We start from the raw sequence: 24866 nt of genomic DNA on the forward strand, positions 1-24866 counted from the left end.
ATACCTTGGATTCCTGCGGCACAGCGACTGACGTAGCTCTGCACAGGTCAAAGGATTAGCAGGTTTGTTAGTGACAAAGATGAGTAACAGGAAGGAGGAGGGAGGTAGAAAGTGGTTGCTTTTGTTGGAGGTGCTTTTAGCTTCTTTTTTACTGTATGTCACTGCCTTTTGGAAACAAATGAAATATTGGATTGAATATCCGGTTTAAAGAAATTAACTTTACATTCTCGGATGGGAAAACGCTAATATATTTAATTACACCTATAGTGCATAGTTTCTGTCTCCCCCATGAGGAATTCTAAGTAATGACAACAAAACTGTCGGTGCATCCACATGATACAAGCCTTCTGTGATTGCGCACCACCCCCACCCCTCCTCCACGCAGTTGCTAGTAGCCAAGGAGGACACGGAGGATTAGAAAAACATGATGGACTCTTCAGAAGATGACACAATCTTCTGAACATAGCCATACTGAGAAATACAAAAAGAGTTTGGTGGAGCTCATAGTCTTTATTAGCTTTGTATCAATTCATTCGGCAATGGCTTGAATGTAACGGACGTTCAATAATATCAAAAGGTCACGCACTAAAGCTTTAAGTTCCTTTCAAACAAAATGAAAAGTAAATCAGCAGTAAATGTCCATTATAAAAGTGTCAAACAAATTAAATATAAGAATGTTTCTGTACTTGCTTGGAGTAGCTCTGTCCTGAATAGGCCTTTCTAGAGCCACATATAAATGAGCGTCCCTATGGCTGAATCATGATTTAATAAGCTTACATATAATAACAGCATGACATGCTACATCTTCTCTTATAATTGGTTACAATTTCCTGTCCCCAAGGAGCCCAGTGTCAGTTGGATGAATATGGCTTATTATGTACAACTTCTGCTCTGCTCTCACTGGACGTCTACCACTACACCTGAGCAAATAAGAGCACAGCTATGTGCATATAACACCTAACGGGAAACTCTAGGGCCGCAAACTCATCAAACTCTCCTATGGGTCGTATTAGAGGGTAGACATAAGCATCCTATATAGTCGTTTGTTTTGGAGGACTTTTTGACAGAGATGTAATGATGATAATTCTCTGTGGGTTCATCACTACAATCGACACCTTTCACATACATGTAGTCATGTCATCCATTCATAATAAAGATATATTGATCATACACTGTTATTCCAAATTAGTTGACTTTACTAGAAATTTGCGTGGAAACCCGTTGTCTTAAACAAGGTGAAACTTAACAGGTCAAGTTGTATTAACACAGAGCGGTATGTTTATGCAGTAGACAAATCAAGTTTGCATCAGTATTCATTACTAAAAATCATTAGTAAACTTAAATTATTATTTTCTGGAGTAATGTTGTCTAAAATAAGCATGTTAGGTTAAGCATGCAAAAAAAATATATGAAACATTAGGCTACTAAAGAAATCATTTGCTTATGTATGGAAAGTTTTTTCCTTTATGGCAATACAATTTTGAGAATAAAATATTTGTTCCATAAAACAAAAAGGAGAACACTCAGTATAAAACGTTGACATTTTCCAATATATTGTGTTTCACTATAAGAAATACTGATTTCCAATCTGTGTGTTTGACACTGAAAGCTTTCTCACTGCCCAGTGTCCATCAGTCCCCAATCGGGTTTCGGTCATGGTGCAACAATAAATGTAGATAAACATGAACTCTAAATCTAAAAAACTAAAACCCAGATAACATAAATGCACACCCAGAACATTATTAAAACACACTTTAACTAGAACCTGTTCAGAACATATTGTTTTTCCTTCCCATGAGCCTTGACAACATCAGCGCAGAAGAGTGCAGTGCATACTTCAGCTGATAATTACAAACAACTAATGTGGTTTAATAATGAATATGTTTTTTAACAAAACATGAAAGAATAATTAGTGACTAAATCTGGGTTTACAGTTTAGCTGATTTAAAAGATAATTCATTGCAGTACACAAACAGCTTGAGTCAAAATTTAAGAGGTCTGCAGAAATTCAAAGAATTATGGAAGCCAAACATGCTACAACCTCCTCTGTTTTCGCTCAATGGTGCTTTAAGCCCCCAACATCTCCTTCCAGGTGCGACCATTGACTTCAAGTCACCTAACCCTAATCTTAACCCTAACCCTAACCATAACCATTGCCTAATCCAAGTGCTTTCCAGCACTGCCTAGAAGGAGACGTTGGGGGCTTAAAACACAGATAAACTCTGTTTTCTCCCATATCTACTCCTCTATAGGAGCACACCTCGTCCAGTAGGGTAAATGATTTATTGGTGACTGAGTGAAGGATGAGGGTGAAATTGAGAGGCACTGAGTGGATTGGTACAAACAGAAGGGAGGGGTGGAGGGTGATGGTGGATGAAAGGAGATCTAAGAACCCAGGGCTGGACAAGAGTTTGGATGGATGCGATGTCTGTGGAGCGGGCCTTCACTGCTCCTCCCTATCCATCATGGCTTCTCCTTAGAGAAGACGGGGGTGTTAACCCACTTTAGCCATTACCCTGACATTTTTATACCAGCCCCACCTTAATTACTTTACCTACAGTATTGTGAAAACATGAAAGTTTTACCAGCTATAAAGTAGCTTCACTGGAGCATCTGGATTTTCTCACTCAAGACAAGAGTGTTAAGTTAATGAATGATCCTTTATGATAATGTATTGTGCCAACCTTGTTCATATAGAACCCTCTCTCGTTTCTCTGTGATGAGGAGGATGCTATTCGTTCACCATTCTCTGTAACTACTTCCTTTCAAAGCTTCACATTCACTTGAACTGTACAGGTGAATACCAGATTATTTGAGCCACTTCTGAGGAAGAATGTCTCCTGTAACTGCTGCAAAATGAACAATGAAGTCTTTGTCCTGTTCTTGTAGGAGTGGCAGTCATAAGCAGCCTTGCAAATCCATACTTTTTGAGGTCCTTTTATATGTTTGAAAGTTCAATTTGAATTGAACTTTGATGGAACATGCTCTTTTATGGCTGCCATTTAAAGAATCCATTCCCTAAAGTGATGAAGGAAAGGTAACCTAAATGTCTATGAAGGTGATACCACCATTTATATTTGCATGAATGAGACACGCTGAATGTAAACATGCTCCTATATGAGTCACAGGTGCAATCACACTCAGCACATGGATAATTATACCAGGTTAAAAACATGTACACACATATGAAATATGCTTCTACTCAGTGCTAAGTAGAACCACATAAAGATGCAAGAAAATTAAGCAGCTTGTCCTCCATTTGCTCTATTTGGATTCATCTTGCAAGAGATAGCTATCAGCTCAGTGATGTAGGTAGGATTTATTTATTTATTTTCACCTTTTATTTATTTATATGTAGTTTTAAATACCACCCACGTCTGCTCCACATTCCTCTTGTCTCCTCACTCGTTAAGATCTAAGCACTGCAGCACCGCAGCTGACAGTCTTTTTACCTTTGTGATTCATAGATCCAAAAGCCTTACATACTGCATATTTACTCCTCTAAATGTGGGTTTATGGACATTTAAGGGCTAACAGAGGCTTTATATGGGCCTATGTATAACATGTGTATATCTGAGGGTGAAAAATTATTTCTCGATTTCTGAAATAAACAAAACAGCCACAGGTTGTGAGAGTGCGATTAGTTCCAAATGGGGAATTTCAAACTCTCGTTAGAAAGCAGTTTTTAGTCTTTTTATAATGACTTTTGGGCAATTAAAAAAACCCGTCAGAGGCTTTAACATTTGAGATTGTGTGACAGAACTCACACACACTAAATACTCACACACAGTTTGAAACAGTTGGGAAAGCTCTATTAAAAAAAAGACTTTAATAGCCCTCTGCTGAGCTGCAGTCAAAATAATGCATAACCGGACAGCTAATCATACCTGCAAAGTTAAATCTGTTACAGGCAGTCTGGGTCAATTCATTTAAAACACAGAAACCGGGGATTATGATTAAACATTTTTATGTTTCTATAATATGTGTGTGAATTAGAGTGAGACGATGGCCTTTGTTTTCTTGGATCAACTTGTGTCTCAGATGCTGAAACCTCTTAAGAGGCTACAGAGGAGATGAGTCTGCACTGCAGCTTCCAAAAGGCTTCTCTCTGCAACACACCCTTATTAAGTACTGCAATAAATACAAGTAACACAGGAGAGAGGCTGTAAAACTGTAAATTGGACCTAACTGTGACCTGATCTGACTAAAGGCTTGCATATCATATACATCTATATTTATGAAAAATATTTTGGAGAAGGAAATAAAAAGTTAAACACATGCTGATAACCACCTTGAAATCTTTATTTCAGACATACATGCGATGTTGTGTCAGAATAGTCTCTTACTAAAGAAAATGTATGCATTTTCATTTTATTCTCTAAAGCAGAGGTAACTTATTTTTAGAACAGGGTCGGTGCAGAATGACTTGCTGAACAAGGACATCTATGGGTCATATAGAATAATGCAAAAATCATGGCAGGCTGATTGTACCTTTTTATGTGAATGCAATTTTAACAATATCATTTCATAATAATCTGTTTGTTTTCAATAATAAATACAAAATGTCACATTTTTAAAGCTTTTTTAATACTATGTATTTGTCACATTAATTATCTGCAAATGCATGCTTGTGATATGTATAACATATTGTACCCATCAGAATAAAAGCTCCATATTAAAAAAATTGCCATATTCCATTACATGCATATGGGTCACATCCTACTGTCCCTTCCACTCATGTGCGTTCAGCTCGTAACTTGTATGATAGAAATGATATCATCCTTCAATATAATCTTACACAGTGTGTGGAGGAAGCAGGGATAGTGAACATTAACCTTACTTAAGCTGCTGTTTTTCTCGAGGGGATTTGGAAGGATTTTATTACTTAAAATTGAATGGCACTCTTCAGTAGGAGGAGCGGACATGCATGAGCTTAAGCTACTTACTCAAACTGACACACTAAACTGAAAAAAAAATGTTTTCATGTCGTTGAAGTCATATTAAACGGTTATGAGTGTGCTTTTCTTTGTTTCTGTTTAGATAGACTTTTTCCTTTTCTACTCAGAAATTACATCACACACCACAAAGGCCACTTCATGTCTCTTTAGCCTCTCACTCAAACAGGAAACACTGAGGCACCCTTTTCAGGAACACTAATTTTCCTCATCAGGCTCAATCAGTACGTCGAGTGGTTTTGATTCTGATTCAAGAGGCTGCTTCGACCTTTGAGACCTGAACAAAGAAAGATGAAGGGCTTCTAAAGATAACAATATTAAATGTTGTAGAAAAAAGTTAACGCTATTGCTGTTAGGCCAAGGAAATCACTTTTGAGTCTAGCTTTATGTGTATTGTAATGATAGATTTTAGTACTTAGGTTTGTAAGTGCTGAGTCATAAATGCCAAAAATAAAACACTCCGTTTTCCCTTTTTGCACCATTATGTACACTCAAATTAACATTTCTGTGAGCTTGCCATCAGCAAATGATGTTTCCAGTCAAACCTCACTCAAAGCATTTTCTCTTCATTTGCACTCTGACGTTAAACAAACTTACAAGTCTTTAGAGCGCCTGACAGTTTGTGAGACGAATAAATAAAGGAACATATTCTTTTATCCGAGCACATCCCTGTAGATCTATCTAATGACAGCTATGGATATTTAACTGTCCTCCTCAAACAGAATTATCTCAGGTCTGCTTGAGCCCGCTCCCAGTCTTCATTACTATTGCATGGCCCATGCACTTTTACTCATCAAGACTGCATTACATTATTTACAAACTGCAAACAATTGAAGGAGCGTTGTATTACTGGACTGGGAGTCACTCATTAAAAACTTAAATTTGAATTATGAATGAGCATTTCATGCACAATGCCATGTTACATTATGCACCTTTATATGGTGAAGGTGTATTTAAGGGACTTGCCCTTCTCTCCGGCTGCTGTTTGTTTTTGGTAGAAGAGAAGTGGACAGATTTAGGACAAGACTTCTCTATTTGTCTTGATCTGGGAAGACGCTGGGCAAAGAGACACGTGCAAAGCCTGATGGGATTGAAGGATTTCAAGCAGGGTCTACATGGCTGCAGGGATCCCAGAGAAGCAGGGACAGGCTGACAGACAGACGGACTCAATAAATGGCTGGCTGGAGACAACGTCAGTAAGATGAGCTGATATAACCAGTGAGGAGATCATGTTAACGCAGTTTAAATGACCTAAGTCATGGTTCAGATACTAAATTGGTCTTCCTCCACAATCTGATACTGTAAAATAAAGCAAAATCACATCATACCTTTAATAGCTTTTGTTTCTCTGCATCATGCTGGCATCTGACATTAAAGTGCTGATTAATAACCGAACATGAGATGAAAATCAGCTGGTGAAGAGATGCACTTGTGCTGTATATCTATAAGTTTTAGGCACTGACCATTATATTCCCTCACAATTCCCTTCAGTTTGAATCTAATTTTAAAATACTTCCCTCCAGGCCCACTTTCAAGCCAGCTACCCGTGTGTGCTTGTTCAGATTTACATCAATGTTAGAGATAGAGCCCGCTCCTCTGATCTCCTCCATCAGAGGGGAGAAAACTGTGTACACAGAGGATAAACACTTTATTTTAAAGGGCAGGCCCAACCACATCACAAAGTAACATAGTTTCCCCTTTTAACTCTAGTGGTATCTAGGGAGAGACCTAGAGATATCCACTGCTGTTTACTGACACCACTCTGATACAATTGAAGAGATTTGAATTTTTGTTCGTGATGGTTAAAGCATTGTCCCAGTTACTGTAGATAATAGACCTCACTGTGGATACTTTTTGTTGCATCTAAATAGTTACTTTAACAAGACTAAGAGTCTACAGCCTACATGTATTTAGCGGAGTCAGTTAAATGTTAAAATGCTCACAATATAAATGCATATATGATAAGCATGTTAAGCATGTTAGCATGCAAATGTTTGATAATTAGCACTAAACACAAAGTACAACTGGGAACGAAATTAGGTTTAAGTTATTTGGTCATAGACCAAAGCATTAGTCAAACTTGAGTTTTGACCTGATGATGGCAATGGAAGAAAGGTCAGGGGGTCAATAATATACGATTAATGTCTGTACCAACTTGTACAGTAATCCAGTTAGCCAAGATTTTTCACTGAATAAGTGGAGAGCTTTAACCTACTGGTGGCTGAAAAGTCAGAGGATCACCAATTAGAATGCATCCTCTATGGATGTTGAGTATCTGTAACAAATGTCACGGTAATCCACCCAATAGTTGTCGAGATAGTCCACTCTAAACCACAAATGTCAATGTCATGGTAGCGTTAGAGGTGAAGTTACGTAATTAAAAGAATGTTGGTAGTGTTAGAGGAAGAGATGGGTAATTCAACGTCTGTTGGATTCATTCTCTGGAGACCATGAATGCCTGTATAACATGGCATGGCAATCCACACAATAGTTATTGAGATATTTCAGTCTGGACCAAAGTGGTGGAGCCATGCCATAGCTTAGCGTGGCTAATAAACACAGAGACAAGAACATTATTTTGAGTTAACAGTTTAAGCAGTGAAAGAAAGAAAGGGTACCACTTGTAGATTTGCATCATGCAAGTTTTCAGTATCATCAATCATATTTCTTTTAGAGATGTTGCTTTAAATGTACTCCTATGCATACGGACATCATGTAATCAAGGTTAATTTAAGGGATAGAAGTTTGTCAAAATTCCTGTCAAATGTCTTTGGTATGTGTAAATGAGACAAGAGAGTATCTAGCCAAAAAGAAAATATATACTTAAGCGTGCTATATTTACATTGATTATGAACAGTTGAGAACAATAAACTGAGAATATTCTAATGAATAGGAAACAACAAAAAGCATGTCTTGGGCACCAAAAGAACACACTAAAGATTTTAGTTCATCCCTAGAAGTTGCTACTCTCTAAAGAATTTATTTTGCTTTGGATATTTTGATGAATATCAGCCACTGATGTAAAGCAGCACAATTAGCATACATCTGAGTGATTGGACTGAATGCAGTCATCCTGAAGCTGTGACTAAAGAGGTAAAATCTGTGAGCCTCACTGCCACGTAGACTAAAAATGATAGATACCCATTTTACTTGAGAAAATATCACATCTGGGGAGATAAATTACATCTCTGGCTTAATTGTCTGGTATGTAATTAAATAAAGAGCGGATATAAGCATATGCAAAGAGAATTAGGATGTCTTTCTTTCAGCTACATTGGACTGAGGCTCTATTTGAAAGTCACAAAGCGCGTCACGCTTGCTGTGTGGCAGGCAGGTGCAAGGTACCAGAGGTCTGGTGGACTGAGAGATTGAGCTCATTATTGCACTAGAGGTTCAAAAGGCCCTGAGCTTCTGTAGCCAACGCATTAGGTGCTGCAGGAGAAAAGGATGTGGGAAGAATGTTAGCAGGATATGGCAGCAGAGGAGGACGGGGCCCTGCTGAGTAATGCATGTTCAGAGGTGAGGGAGCTGTTAATTGCCATGCAACATCTCAGCTGAGGGAGCACTTGTGGGACAGTGGCAGTTCAAAGAGTGGGGAGTGTGACTGCAATTCAATCAAAGTACAAAATAATTGCAGGTTGGCCCTTGACCAAAGACAGATTGGAGGCAGGTATGTCATTAATTACATATTGTTCATTGTCTTCTGGCAGTGCAAAATAATCCAAATCAGCAGTGTACAGTGTTAGCTTTCTGTGTGAAGCTCTTTTGTTTTGGATGCAGTGTGAAGCCCATTGAGGCCTGCGAGCAGTAGGGTAGGGTTTTAGTCCCCCCCGGGCGGGGCCGCCCTCAGGAGAAGAAAAGGGGGGGACCCCGGCGCCAAAAAAAAAAAAAAAACCCCCTTTTTTTTTTTTTTTTTTTTTTTTCTCGCTTTCTGGCTCTTGGACCACTCTGAGCAGGCGGAGAACCCAGGTACTCCGTGAGGAATGGAGGCAAGTTTCCCATTCAAAACCTTCCCCATCCATTTACTGATGGCCACCACCTGTTCACATCACCCTCCCCGCCCTCCTAACACTACACCACATCCACACACACACACACACCTTGCTCCGGCGTGAGGGATGGGCAGATTGCTGGGGGATGAGATTGGATTGTCACTGTCACAGGGGGCAAAGGAGGAAAGGAGGTGGATACTCTGTTACTCGATGGCCCCCAAGTTCCAGATGCCACTCTTTTTAATGACATAATTATGACCGTCTTACGACTCCCCTTGGCCTTCAGTCTGTACTGGAGGCTATGCAAGCTGCACAAGCACACAGGCGCATAAACACATAGAATTCCTGCATATTATTATCATTCAAATCCTATGTGCCTATGCCATTCGTAATTATAAAGATGTCTTTCTGAAGGGTAGTTTATTGGCAGCTCAAGTTGCTGTTTACATTTCCTCCTGCTGTCAAATAATATCACAAAGAACACTATAATAGATCATACAAAATCATACATTAATCATATAAAATGTGATCTTGACAGATTATCAATCATATATCAAGCTGGCCAGCTTCTTCTTTGCTGACACCCTGGAGCTGAGGCCATCTGGATCAGCCATTTTCTGGTCATTAACCATGCTCGCTTTTTAGGAATTGTGAATTTGCGCTTTCCTGAAAGAGGGACTGAGACTGGTAACTCTGTATTCACAGTTTGAACCACTTTGTTTGCGAAATTCTATCTTTGCTTGGTGTGGGAGAGATGCTGCTTTTGGAAGTAGACCATGATGAAAGGCGTTTTGATCTGGAAGCCATACAGCCCAACAGTGTGAGACACACAAAGTGGTCGCTACCAAGCTGAACTTCAACAAACATGCACTCCACGAATACACAGGAAACTGTGAGGAACGATCGCAATGAATACCACAATGAGCTGTTGTTTCAGTGGGGACCTGATAATGATGAAGGCAGTCCCTTCTCTAACAGGGCTAATTGGGGTTCAGAGGCATCTAATACATGATAGATGGAGAAGGAGAGGGTCTCAGTGGTGTATGGCACTGCTGGCACGAGATCACAAGCATTAATAGAGCTGAACCTTTCACTCTGGGCTCAAAGACATCTGTTGCCAGCAGGTAACCTCGGCTTTATCATTACCAGTTAGACCCACCGATGTTTCCCTGGCATGACAATTTAAAGCGATATATATGTTTGCTGGCTAATTCAAGCTGTCAACATCATCCCTGTTTGTAGGTGAAAAATGGGTGCACCACGCAGCGCACCAGATGGCAGGAATGGATCATCAGTCTGAGACAGCAGACGTGTGATGGATGGATTCTCCAGAGTAAACAGTTTCGAACTAAGAACCACACTGAGAAGAAATTTGCTCACAAATGAGCACGTTTGTGTTAACATTATGCACTGAAAGAAATGCAAACACTGTCTGTGACCATGTTTTTTAATTACAATTTACGGCACAGTGCATGATCCAAATACAAATAAGAATCCCACCAGAAAAAATTAAACAAGGAGGATCCACTTTTTGGATTTCATGGTCAATAAACCTAATTTATTAAGGAAATTATACCTATTCCTTGAGATAAAAAAGCTGAAATTATGAATTATTTAGACTAATATTAAAGGAAGGATAATCACAGAAGGGTCAACGTTCAGTCAGGATACTGTTTCAAAACATTTCAATTTCTTTTTCAAATGCTAAAATATTTAACAAAACACTCCAAATTCAATGAAAGTAGAGATCCGATCTTTTGTTGTATTTGTGAAGCCGTTGTGTGGAATCATCCATCCGTGTTATTTTTGGGTAATCAAAACTAGGTTGTTAAAAAGAAACCCATGTTTCTGATAGATAGATTTCCCGAAGACAACAGGGTTAAAGCGACTATAATCAACATTTATTTTACAATAATGTATCAAAGGACAATGTTTTAAACAGGGGTCACTCGTAGGGATGGGCCTATACCACCTGAAAGCTTCCTACACTTTCGGCTTTCTGGAGCTTAATAGTGAGTTTCAGCTCATTGTTAAGCTGTCTGGCCCGCAACTTTACTGTTTAGGTTCACTCTCACCGCTCTCGTAAAGTCTTTTTTCTGCCACAGAAGCCAGCTGTCGTCAGCATAAAAACAACCACCCAGACAGACACAGTTAGCTTCTAGCTGGTGAACATAGTGGAGCATTTAATTAAAATAGAAATAAAATACCCAATACCCAAAAGTAATATAAAAAAATAGAAAGCAATAATGTTAACCACATTTATCGAGGAGGTGGGCCATTCTGGTAGACATTTCCTGCCTGACAGAATGAGCTACCCTCCTTTTAATCCTCCTGTTATACTCACAGATACTAATATCATTAATCCTTGGGGTCAATTTGACCCCAGCAATTTAAGCATCCAGAAAATGATTGTAATTACAATTTTGTGTGTCAGGTATTTTATGTCTTCTTTTTGACTACCTAAATACCCCTTTAGATGAAACATAACCTAACTAGCTACTGGCGGCAGCTTCATATTTAACGGAAAGATAGTAGTCTAGTATTAATCTATTTAACTAACTCTTGGCAAGTAAGTATATAGGCGAGTATATAAGCGCATTTCCCAAAATGTTGAACTGAAGTTAAAATGCTGTCTCTAAATCCCTATACTACCTCGGTGCACTCTTCATATTCAAATTGCTCTGTGTCCCAAACACACTGACACAAGACCCTGCGTAGCCTATATACTTCTGTATATAATTGTTTATAAATATACTGACATGACAGTTGGCCAGGCCATACTGCGTACGTAGCATTTCATGCACATGATGAATTATTAATACGATTTAAACTGTGGGGACAAAATATGCAGACATTTCCGTTGAATTTGTTAAGATTTGTTTTGTTGATGTTTGCTGAAACAGCAACAGATTTGACATTTTGTCACTTACAGCTTCCCTTCCAAAACAAGAGAAGCACTCTGGGTAAGTAGGCAACATCCTACTACGTACGTGGTTGCAAAGTGAGCAGGCTGAATATCACAATGTCTGCAAATTCAAACCTGCTGACATGCCGTGTCACGTCATGACAAGTTGCACTTTCCAAGCAAAGTAAAATCTCTCCCACTAAATTCCGAGTATAAATTGTTTGAAAAGCTGCAATTTAAAAAAAAAATAACAGAGGAAGGCAGAGAGGAGTCTTTTTATGATGGAGGCATCTCCATACGGCATGCGACCACCAGTGTGTGCCATGAATAAATCATCCTGAACCGGGCAGAGAGTAAACACTTGTGTTTCTTCACCTCAGATGCCTGGAGAGGCCTGTCAGACACAGTAGTTAACAAAGCCTACCTCCTCATCATCATGCAGACCGTGTTTCCACAGATCCAAGTCTAAACCTGACACCATTACCCCACCCCCATCTTCTCCTCCCCCCTCTACAACCCAGGAACTCACTCCGTTTCTCCAGGGTCGATTTAAAGTTAAAGCAAGGATGGTAGCAATGCTAATCTTTCCCCAGAGTCTCCGCTTCACTGAGTTGGATTTAAAGACCGCCTGAATTGTCTTTGTAAATTAGGCAACCAGAGATATGGGATTAGCTGCCAATTTGTACCCACTGCGGAGAGAAACTCATTGAGACCTCCACGATTTTATCAATTAACACAACAGCAAGCATGATCAGGCTCTTGTCGAGTGCATCACTGACTCCAAGATTTGGCATGACTCAAATTCTGCATGCATGGTGCTTAATCTACAGTAGTCTAATGTGAGTGATGATGGTGTAATGCATGAGACAACTAAATGTACAGATTTCTTTTTTTTTTTTTTTTTAGAATATAGTTTTTATTTATAATTTATAATTGGCAGATACAAAAAAAAAAAACTCTTGAACTGTATCCAAAGTGTGCAATAAATCACTGTTGATTTTTTTCCAAAAGAAAAATACAAAAAGACCATCTACTTTGGAAAGTTGACAACCAATGTAAACTGGAGTGAACTGGTAATTCTACAGAGGGTTTACTAATCGCTACTAATGCTCTTTTAACTGACTACAGATGTTAACAAATTGAAAATCTGCTTTGCTCTCCCAAGATGACAACCAAAGTCATTATGTGTACATACATCTACATTGGTGACATTCTATTTCCCCATTTTTAAATACAAGAAAGGCAATCATATCCATAAGCAGCACAAATGTGTATAACACATTAAAATGAAATAGTTTTCAAATTGTACCAAGATGTTCATGTGAGAGAGGGTAAACAAAAAGGAAAGGGGTGGCCATGTTGAAACATAATATTGTAAACGATCACCTTCACTCACGGAGATGCACAAAAAAACAAAACAAAAAAAAAAACAGTTGGAGCTTGTTAAGTGCTAAACAGCTGTTACTAATTCAAAATGCTTCAGCAGTCTGAACAAGCATCACAACCTCTGGAATCAAACATTGAAGGCAAGAATGATTAATGATGAACTAAATAAGTATTTAGAAAACTCACAGCAGCAACACCATATAAAACTGGTTCCTGCTTGTCAAAAATCTGATGACAATTTGCAAATTAAAATGGAAATACAATTAAAAGAACATTGTATTAAAAACAGACTAACATTTTACGTTCACATTTTAACTCAAACACGCATACACCTCCCCCCCCCCCCAAAAAAGTAGAATTTACATCCACGTTCTTGCCATGATCCCATTCCTTGACAGCCCATGAGCATTAGCAGGCTTTGATATGACGCTGGTGCCTTACCCTTTATATCCCACAGATATGACAAAAACAAAACAATCTTGTTTTAATCTAAACAGTTATATGAACACATAAGGACAAATGTGTGACTTTATTTTTAAACGCCATCTGAAGGACAACTCTAGGCAGGGGAGGATCCAAGCACGTCAGAGAATATTCAAGTGCAAAAATGTGACAATGTAGTTTTTTTTTTTTTTTTACAATTCCCATGCTTTCTGAAACGGGTCTGCAGGCAGATAAAATGGATACCTCAAACAAGCGTACATTCCTTTTGTACAGCCCCATCCCCCAGATGGCAAATGTCACAAAATAAACTCACATAAGGATTCTAAAAAGAAAAATACATGTCTTGTACAGAATGTCCAGCCAATGTTTGTGACAGAAAAAAAAACATCCCTCTACACAGCCAAACACACAACCTAGATCCTTCATTCCTATACAACTCAAAGCTTTACAATGCTAAGTCTTTAAACATGCAACACCATTCAAAATTCCTATCTAATTTCTGCTGTGCTAGATTCATGGTAACTTCCTCAGACTCCGACATTTCCAGCTAACTAAAACTAGAACTATGCGCTAACGACCTACCAAAGATGTCCGAGAGACCACTTTCCAAATACTTTTAAAAAAGGACAGTGATGTCAAAAAAGATGCTCATTCATAATGTGAAAACAATTCCCTGTCAAAGTATCCATATAAAGCACTTATGTAGCATACTGTGTGCTCTTCCCTTTACTCTGGCACAAACAGCCAAGTAGAGACAATCTGTAGAGTAGTGCAGCTCTGTGTGAATAAGCAATGGCAAAAATCTTATGTTTCTTTATGTCCTTGAAACCCATACGACACTAATGATGCCATGCAGCTGTGATGGAACTTTTGTTGTATGCTGAAACCGTGGCGTCACTCCAAGATGGCTAAGAAAACTTAACCCTGGCTTTCCCCACATCCTTTTACCTAAGCTCACACTGTTTCTGGGATTCTTTTGATCTGGATCCAGCACATTGCTGACACTAAGAGACTTAGAAACAACCATCACTACATACAGATTCAGGTCAATTGACTGGAGGTCTGTTTTTAGTTGTAGGTTAACTCAGGGCAATGCAATTGTGCATTAAACAGGCTTTTCCTCAGAGTTGCACTTAAACAACCCAGCCAAGCTCTTTCACCCTTTTACAGTGACATCCTCTCTCATTTAGTGCCCATTATCGACTGTCTTAAAACCTTTACTACATGCAGATTCAAGCATTACAGATAGAGACAAAGCTGTTAGGCCTGAGCTGCGGTGCAGTTTTTGTAACATTCCTAATGCAAATTTTAAATGTTATGGTAAAATATTTCGAAAAAGGTTCATACATCAACTTGATGCCGTTTCTACAAACAGCACATTCAAATCCAGCATTGTCAGTACCTTTAGACTTGCACATTATTTATTGGCTACATGCAGCCATTAAATTTAAAGTTACTTTCTCTGAAAAAAACTGTTAAACCCCTCTCACAGACTGGCACATTTTGGACATCTTTTGCAACAAAATGCTGTGGACCTTGTGACTCTGAGTGTGATTTATAAGATTGTATACATTTTTTTTTTTTGATATGGTGCCATGCTTAGTTTTAGAACTAGACAAATGCAAAAATAAAGCCTGCACCAGTCTAAGAATACAAATGTATTTGTAGTATGTCAGCTGTAACATGCCATGACAGAGTCAGATAATACCTGAGGATAAGTTTTTAAGTTTGTAAATTTGCAAAAATCTGGTTAACATGAAATAGGTTTGCCACCATCACTTACTTTACGATGAAGCTTTGCTGTTTGACTAATTGCATAGAATGGATGCAGATCTTCTAATTCTCCATCGTGTCATGCTGACAAAGATGGTAACATTGAAGGGTAACAAAAAGCAAAAGATGATCCAAATTGGTCAGTTTTCAGAAAGCTTAACATTTGATTTAAAAACTTTGTTGTAGCAATATGTTTACATATTTGAAATGTACATTTGGTGGAAATAAATTAAAAGGATTATTAACTTTAGAGTGGAATTTTGTTTTTCCGACAGGCCCATCCTTGAAGCAGATAGCTCTACTTGCACAGCTGGATGTTACATCCCAATGCATGTCTAATGTCTGCACTTAGTGTAATCAACTTGGCTGTATACCTCTTCTATATTTTTGCAATAGATTATGTGCTGGCCTAAGTTTCTGGAAGTAGAGCCTTCTAAAACCAGCAGAAAAAACCCAGAACAGTGGAATGGAGGACTGGACAGTGACGGAGTCACCTGGACACAAATCAAGAGCCACCAGAACCAATCGGCGCAAAACTGTGGTTGTTTGTAAACCTTGTTTAAATCTCTTAACTGAACACAAAAGTGCAAATTGCTACCACTGTCCTATCTCTGTGTCCTCAGTAGTGCTTCTCCTGCAGATAATCTTTCATCTTGTTAGGCAAGGGCAGTTTCTGGATCAGGTCTATCCTTGTGTACTGTCTAATGACAAAGCGACAGAGATACTGCAGGGAGCGCACTTGCATAAACCGAGATACTGGGTTGGTTAGTCTGACGGGGTAGGTTGCAGACCCTGGTAAGCGAGACCTGGAGTAGCAAAAAGCTCCATTCTCCGAGTCTCTGATAGAGTGTTCGATTAAGTCAACGATGGATGTGTGTCCCTCCACATCGGGCTGCTCATAGAAGCTAAAGCGTCCATTGGAGTGTTCAATGCGGGTGTGGAGGGTTTTGCCCTGGGACCTGAAACTCAGGCTGAGCAGGTACCGGTCATCTGAGCTGTCTCTGACCAGGAATGAGCCATCAGCCAAGTTGACCAGCTTTTCCTCGGCCTCCCAGCGTGTGATGGGGCCCCAGTACCAGCCCTGCCTCGCCAGCTTCTTCAGCTCCTCTGTCAGACTGGTGACGATCATGGGCCCGCTGCTCTGGACCGAGTCGTACACCCGACTGACCCCAGGAGCTGAATTTGGGTCAAAGTTGAGGTGGTGCCTTACCCTCTCAGCTACCTGGCTGTCTGAAGAGCTGAACCCTGAAAAAGTCCTGGGAATAAGTGCGTTACTTATCATGGGCGGTAGGAGTGGAGAGAGGGGAGGTGGGACCTCTACTCTAGAGCTTTGGAGCACCACACCAGCGGAACCGATGAGAAGACTATTAACTGAGGTTTCCATAAAGAGATCTGGAGGCATCCCACTAACTAGTTCATGTTCCTCCTGTCCATGGTCTGTGTGGAGGGACCCGTTGTCTGCTTCAGTCACCACCTCCATAGGAGAGGAGCTGTCCAGGCAGAAGGAGTGGGACCCTTCTGGGTACATTCCCTCATCTAAAGGCATTGTGTACTGGATGTAGTCCTGGGGAGTCAACCCCAGCACCACAGGCACATCATTTTCATCAATATTTAGATGCAACTCCCCGTTTTGTGGCTGCTGGAAATTCTTTAAGGATTCTGCTTGGTCCTGAAAGAGCCCTTCCATTTGGAAATCGTGAAAATCTTTCCGGACACCATTTAAGTTGGGACTTGGGCTGGGAGAGTGGACCATGGCTTTAACTTTTACCTCCATCTTGATACACGCCTCATCAGAGTTGACTGAGCGCAGGGGCCATGGTGAAGGGCTATAATGGTGACTCCGTAGGGATGCAGATCTGAGGGGTCTCTGGGCTTTCACCTCGTTGAAGCTGACGGGCACAGAAGATGATGAGAAGGTGTCATCATCATCCACTGAGCCGATAGCAGAGGAGCTGCCTTTCACTTTCGCCTTCTGCTTGGCAGACAGTCTCCTCTTTAGCGATCCCATCAGGCCCTCGCTCTTTGAGCGGCCCTTATTCGGGCCTCCTTTGTCCTCTTCACCAACGAGGTCGCAGCCAGAAAGCTCTTTGGTGTAGCAGCCCCCAAAAAGTGACTCTTCCTTAGAAAACTCTGTAGTCAGTGAGGGCTGCTGGAGCATGACAAAGTCACCCTCCTCTTTGCCTGACTTTATGCTGAGGGACTTGCGGATGGTCTTAAGGCTTATCTTCTTCATTCTGACGGGCCCTCCAAAGTGGGGGCATGGGTTGGCTCTCCTTGTATCCTGATGAAAGTACTATCCACAGTGTCCTCCCATCAGGCCACACCAAACAAGTCATGCATACAGTGGAGCCATTAAACCCTGCAGAAAGAAAAACACAAGATTATAGATATTATAATTATGTTTGAGGGTTTTGCGCGCGCACATATATAACAAAAAGTGTGAAATAAGTGAAATAACTGAAAACATCTTATATTTTAGATTCCTCAAAGTAGCCACCCTTTGCTTTTTTTATTAATAAGGGAAAAAATTCCACTAATTAACCCTGACAAAGCACACCTGTGAAGTGAAAACCATTTCAGGTGACTATCTCATGAAGCTCATTGAGAAAACACCAAGGGTTTGCAGCGCTATCAAAAAAAGCAAAGGGTGGCTACTTTGAAGAATCTAAAATATAAGACATGTTTTCAGTTATTTCACACTTTTGTTAAGAACATAATTCCATATGTGTTCATTCATAGTTTTGATGCCTTCAGTGAGAATCTACAATGTAAATAGTCATGAAAATAAAGAAACACATTGAATGAGAAGGTGTGTCCAAACTTTTGGCTGTACTGACTGACTATGAATATATATATATATATATATATATATATATATATATATATATATATATATATATATATATATATAAAAAATAAATAAATAAATATATATACACACACACATATATATACACACACACATTAACATAATGCAAAATTCTGAAAGTACCACATATCACAGCACGCTGAAAAAGATTTAATTTAACAACAGTAGAGCACATTACAGTGAATTAGTGCAGTCCCGAGTATTTGGACAGTGATTCTCCTTGTATTCAATCTGTGAAGGCGGCAACTTTCATTAATAAAAAAAAAAATTCAATTAATAATTTGAGCTATAAAATGTCAAAACAAATGAAAAAAATAAAATTATAATTTCCTTAAGCCCAATGTAATGTCTCGTTTTCTCAGACCAACAGTCAAAAAAATAGAGATATTAAATGTATCGTCAAAAGACGAGATAAAGCATCAAATCTAGCATTTTTGGGCTGAAGATGAACAAAAACATTAAATCGCTTAACACATTATTTTTCGGTTGACCAAGTTACAATGGATTTGAAATAAAACAATGACTACAAGTGCTGACTTTCAGGTTTAATGGGATGAGTTTTTACATTCATACTGGGTGAACAGTGTACTAAATACCCCATTTTAAGTAGGCTAGATTTAATTAGACAAATTACACAAATATAAACAAAATAATTTCGTTTAATATCTGGTTGGAAATCCTGTTTCATTGACGGCTTGAAGTGTATCATCCATAAACATTAAAGGATGCTTGGTATTTTCCCTGGTCATGCACGGTTAAGCTAAGCTTGTGCTGTTGCCACCGTTTTGCCATAAAACATCTTGATTGTCTGGCTGTGCGTTTAGGAGCACAGCCCTGCAGCATTGTTGACTATGGATCATACAATAGGGGCTAGACTTGGTACACTGCTGCCCCAATATGAACACCTTCCAACAGTCTTACAACTGAAAGCCAGCACTTAATAAACACAGTAAATATTTAATTTTAAATCCAATGTGCTAGTCTGTAGTGCCAAACAATAAATGTATCACTGTCCAAATATTCACCGACCACACCGTATTATAAATCAGGATTTTATGAAATGAATAACAATCATTGCCTTGTCATCTGTCAAATAAAAGCTGTGACAGTTATGGCAAACCAAGATTAAAACAGTATCTAGAGACATGTGCCTAAATAGAGCACCTAAATAAAGCTGCTTGATAATCAAGACAGCTGCAATCTGATTACTCACCATTATGTGCAGGAAAATGGTGACTCAGTTGGATGGGTCAAGTTCCACTTCCACCACCTTTCATTTGATGCTGTGAAAAACAAAGCCAGCTTATTTGAAAGGTTCTACACCTTTAAATACACTTGATTTTATGATCGAATATTGCACAATATGTACCTATATAATCACCTAACATAAACAGTGTGTATAAATAAAGTCAACGTTAGCAAGGTTTGTCCTGACCTGGCAAGGCCTACGGACACAACAGCATGCCTTTAGCTTAGCTACGGGTGTTAGTTTGTGACTTTAATGACAATATTCCGAAACTGTCTGCAGAAACTACGATTTAATTAGTACACTTTCACGTGAATATTAAGACCATAAGAAACAAAATAAAGTTGTTCGATATCGCTTGCCAATTTAACAGATGTTGGCTTGCTTGTATGCTAACATCAAATAGCTAACAGTCAGTTAACCAGTTTGTTAGCACGTCTACTTTCAAAGTAAATCTGTTATCTTTAAACATCAAAAATATACATGCACATTATATTGTCACTTACCCGGTCACTTCAGCTTGTCTCACTATGCACAATACCCCAGAGTTGTTGGCATCTGTGTTGTACAACACGTTCATGAAGGTTCGCTCCTTCACGGTTGTTGGCTAAATGTTAGCTTACTACCTAAATCAATCAGCTAGCTTTGTTAACGTTTGCTGTCGAAAACATCAGCGTTACCTTCCCTTTGGTCAGCTTCTGCGCCCAAACGAAAGTATAAAGCGTTTATATGGCCGGATGTTCTTCTCTAAACGTGCGGGTTTACATTTCCGATTAGAATGACACAATTCGGTGGCATGTTTCTGTCTAGGTTGGCTAACACTTTGTAGCTCACGGCCTCTTCCTTTCTTCCTTTGTTGCCTGTTGAATTGTGGGAGCAGATTCAGATGCAGCGAATCTGACGCACAGAAGCTACAGCAAGTTTTTACATCCCAGAGGCAGAGACAACCCAAACACTGAGAAATCATGTGCAGATTGTAACTAAATAAATGCAGAGAAAAAAAAAAAAATAGACAGATAAATAGAGTTTATTCTGTGGGCTGCAAATAAATAAAAAAACATGGATTAGGTTATAACCAAAAAACAGTTGACAAGCTTCTAATGTTATCATTTGGATAAATTTATGTTTGTGTTGAATAATGTTTTGTACTTAATAGTTTTAGGTTATAAAGAGGATTTTTAATCAGATCACCTAAATCACAACTTTTTGGGCAGTGAAGTTAAACTCGCCCGTCCCTAAATAACTCATCACTGAATGCTATTGTTGTGCAAAACTTTCCAATATGTTCTACTCTAATGGCTGCATACCTGCAGTTGCCAAAAGTACAAGGAAGTGGTTGTGCATGGCAACTCCAAGCCATGAAGCAAGGTGTTGCAAAAACCATGCATGCTCTGAACCTCTGCTGAAAAAGGATGTTGAGTTAAGAAATAAATGAGACATAAAGACATATGGTCCAAGTTATTTGGACTTTTCACGAGGAGACCGCATCATGGGTAGACATTGGTGGCATGTCTAATAAAATGTCTAATTTATTTTTCAATTGTCCTAAATCCCTAATATGTAAACGACTAGTCTTTCATCATCTTGAATTTTGTTGTTTTTTGTGGATAAATGCAACACTGAAAACATAGATATTATCAATATGCATTCATTCATTCAATATTTTGTTTGTATCGTTGTTCTGTGCACATACAGTAACTGCATAACTATACTCAAAAGTAGCCTATGTCAGAATTAAAGCTATTGAATGAAAATGTTTTGTTGTTGTAGGTTTAGGTTACAGCAAATAATTTAGGGTTTGCTTGTTTGCTTGCTTGCTATTTACACTACAGATCAAATACAGTACATAACTTTTCCACAGTACAATAATCAGGAGTCCATTTTCCACTACAGATTTTACATTACTGCAGAAATATCAACCACTACACTTGTTTCCCCGAAGCTGTGCTAGCCAAATGCAGAAAGGTCTTTCTAATTTGTATTCCAAGAACATCAAGATGACTCTCCAAGTATTTTCAAGTATTTGATATGACAACTAAAACTTGGGCTCTGAAATGATACATTGGTTACCTAATTAGTGTCAGTATTGTTCTAAAGTAGATTGTGTTTACCAATGCCAGGCTAATTTGGTCCATATACTGAACATTACATTGCTTTTCCACACTGTCAAGTGTATGGCAGTCCATCCCCAACCTGCTTAGGGCAGCTGTGCGCAGACAGGCTCTATGCAAAGACTCTAATTACCAGGCCCTATTAGGGTTGATCAGGCTGCCTTCACTTGATGTGTTGGCACCGGAGGGGAGGGCTGGTGTGGGGGGGAGGAAAGAGGGGTGGCAGCTCTTTAGATATAGCACCAAGGACACTGGGAAGCAAGGATGCAATGTTTTTACAAGCTAAATTAGATCTGACAAACAAACTTTAGTTTGTTGATATTTGTTGCCAGAAAGGAAAAACAAGAATGATTCAGTTGTGGGCATAACCCAAGACTATCTTGTCATGACAGGCTAAACAGATCAAATAGTTACTAATAGCAGGCTATTTATTTACATGAATTAAATCGTAATAGTTTGATAGGAATTGAGTATCTGCATGATGTTGTCAAACAGTACATGCAGAGCACAATATATGAGATCTTCTGCAGCACCTCTCTCTCTCTTTCTCTCTTTCTCAAGATCAATATTTTCAAAAAAAAATTAATTTATGTATAAGCACGACTCAAAACACTGAATCTCAAGTCAAGAAGGAACATTGTACACATGGAGTAAAGGCTACATCGTTTAATGAGATACCTCCATATGTGGGGAAGCTCCTCACTTTTCATCTTAATTTCAAATGAACGCTGTATCAGCCATAAATTATTTGCACAATATGTCTGCGCCTGCTTCAGTCTGACTCAGTTCTTTGACTTGACTCCTTTGCTGATAGGGGGATTACAGGGGCCTCTTGGTGCCCACGTTCACATCCTCAACACTTGCAGTGGAGCGGAAGACGGGTACAGCAGGCATGTCAAACAGTGACAAGGCTAGTGGGACCACATGGGTTTTGTTTCAGGGATGAATGTGGAATACCATAGGAAGAGTGCGACTAAAAATACAGTCTGAGCATTAATGGGAAGTATGATGACCACACCTCTGCCTTATTGGTTTAGTGTCAATGGGATTTCAGTAGATCCATTCATTCATTTTCCTCATTTTAGTGTTGCAGTATTTTAAAATCAATAATTTGACTCAGTCCATCATATCAATTTTGGCCTCCTGTAAGAGGTCTTCAAATATAGTGCATTAATTACTGTTACACCTGCTGCATCCATATGTAATGTAATGACTCAGCTATAGAGGCTTGAGCTCAGTCCAAATGGCTGCCTGGTTAAAACAATAAATGAATTGCCTATGTGCTTGCTTATGTTCTTCAGGTCTGTTATAACATCACCCTTGATGTCACATTATTAATTGTGGAAGTAACTCCTTGTATTTTGTCGCCATATGGGGTGCTGAATTTTGGACAACTACAATATATTAGCTGATTTGACATTGATTTATGCATGAAATGCCAACCAATCCTTTTGCCCAGCAGCTCTTGTGAAACATTTGGTGAAAGCCTTACTGTATGGCTTTACTTCAGGTTCAATTTGCAGTCACTTTTAAAGTCGTTGAATGTGAAACTGTATGAAAGTTATGAGCGGGTCAGAAAAGGGAGAGGGTTATGTATTTTTTTCTTTTCGCGGAAGGGTAGATTACTTTTTCATACAGTCCCTAATTTGGTGATGTTTTAAGCGTGTCTTTGGAAAAGCTATACATTTATACTACTTGTACAGCTATATACAGTATGTAGTCTCTACCAGAAAGCAGTGCTCCATGATGTCTGTCCAGGACAGGTTGGCCAATATGGTCAGGCACATGATGACTCATGATCAGCTTTAACCTTGTTGAGGGTCCAGAGACTGAGATGCTTCGAGAGTAAATCTGGCTTCAAAGTATTTAAATTGGCATGAGTTCTACTCAGAGATCAGGCTTACATTCATGAACAGCCTGAGGTGGTTTCTGGCATATGAGTAATTTAGCCTGAGGTAAAATAAAAGACAAACTTTGCGTATAATTTACAATATTATAAATCCTTGAATTGCTTTTGAAAGCACAGGCAATTAAAGATTGACAGTGCAAAACACAAAATGATTCCTTCAAACTAAATATATAGCTTAGAGTCACAGGTTTACAAGGTATACATGAATAAAGGCATAACTGCAGTGTTTAGGACATGAGGGAAACATCTGAAAAGACATATGTGAGAAAAGCATACCTTATGTTTGATGGTCAAAAAATACAGGGCTGAAAGACGTACACCATACCCCATGTTTTTTATTGTATTTATTTAAAGGTAAGTTTTGCTTCCTGTCTGCAGATATGCTAACAAATGACACACAGTGGTTGTCAAGCAAAATCATGTGATGTACCGTTTGAGGCAAACTCAACAGCTATTAAGACCTCGTAGTCTGACCCAGGGCAATGTATTTTTCCACCAGGCAAAGAAGACCTCCTTACTGTAGCTGTTTGGATGTCAGAACTCTCACTCACTCTGTATTTTCATTGTACAACTATAGAATGTCAGAAACATTCAAAAAAACTCAGCCCTATATACTGTACCAGAGCTCGGGCAAACTGGGCAAAATACATTTTTTGACCTCCACAGGTCAATGGACCCTTTGGCAGGTCCATCAATATGACTCATGCTGTGCAGGCAAGCTCTGCTCCAACCCACCAAACTTTGTTTGAAATTCTGGTCAAGGTGCACAGTTTTTCAAACATAAATATTTCACACAACATTACAGGGATGTGTGTAAATAATAATTTTCCATTCATCCAAGCATCTTGGATTTGAATAGTTGGCTCAGTGTGCAGTAAATATGATATATGAAGCTCTGGAACAAACTTAGATAAGCAGTATGATGTATCTAAAATAAAATTACTTAAGGAGAAAATTATAATATTGGTAAGTATGTGCTGAAGTAAAACAGTCATGGATTATGAAAGCACAAATTAAGATTTTCCTTCTTTCCCCTCAAACTCTTCTAGGTGACAGTAGAATATACAATACACCGCCAAATTAATTATGGGCTTAAATCCCTCCAGAATTCTCAGAGGCGGTGTCATTATATTATTATCATATCAGATCATCATTCGCTAAGTTTGTTAATTATCACCCTGTCGGCTGATCATATCCACATCCCATCAAGTATGTGGTCTTGTGCAATTGGATTAACTTACACACAGAGCATGAAAAGAATGTATGCCTGCACTTG

General features: G+C 39.0%; 1 protein-coding gene across 1 annotated transcript; it reads right to left on the reverse strand.

Annotated features, from left to right (window-relative positions):
- Window positions 1-13826: 13826 nt before the first annotated feature.
- Window positions 13827-20467, reverse strand: LOC120552382 (suppressor of cytokine signaling 6). The gene is made up of 3 exons (XM_039790406.1): window positions 20077-20467; window positions 19538-19607; window positions 13827-17814 (listed from the first exon to the last, which is right to left on the reverse strand). The coding sequence occupies exon 3, from the start codon at window positions 17686-17688 to the stop codon at window positions 16075-16077; it is 1614 nt and encodes a 537-aa protein (XP_039646340.1). The 5' UTR covers window positions 17689-17814; window positions 19538-19607; window positions 20077-20467; the 3' UTR covers window positions 13827-16074.
- Window positions 20468-24866: the final 4399 nt, after the last annotated feature.

Source organism: Perca fluviatilis, chromosome 22 (genome assembly GCF_010015445.1).
Source record: "Perca fluviatilis chromosome 22, GENO_Pfluv_1.0, whole genome shotgun sequence".
NCBI lineage: Eukaryota > Metazoa > Chordata > Actinopteri > Perciformes > Percidae > Perca > Perca fluviatilis.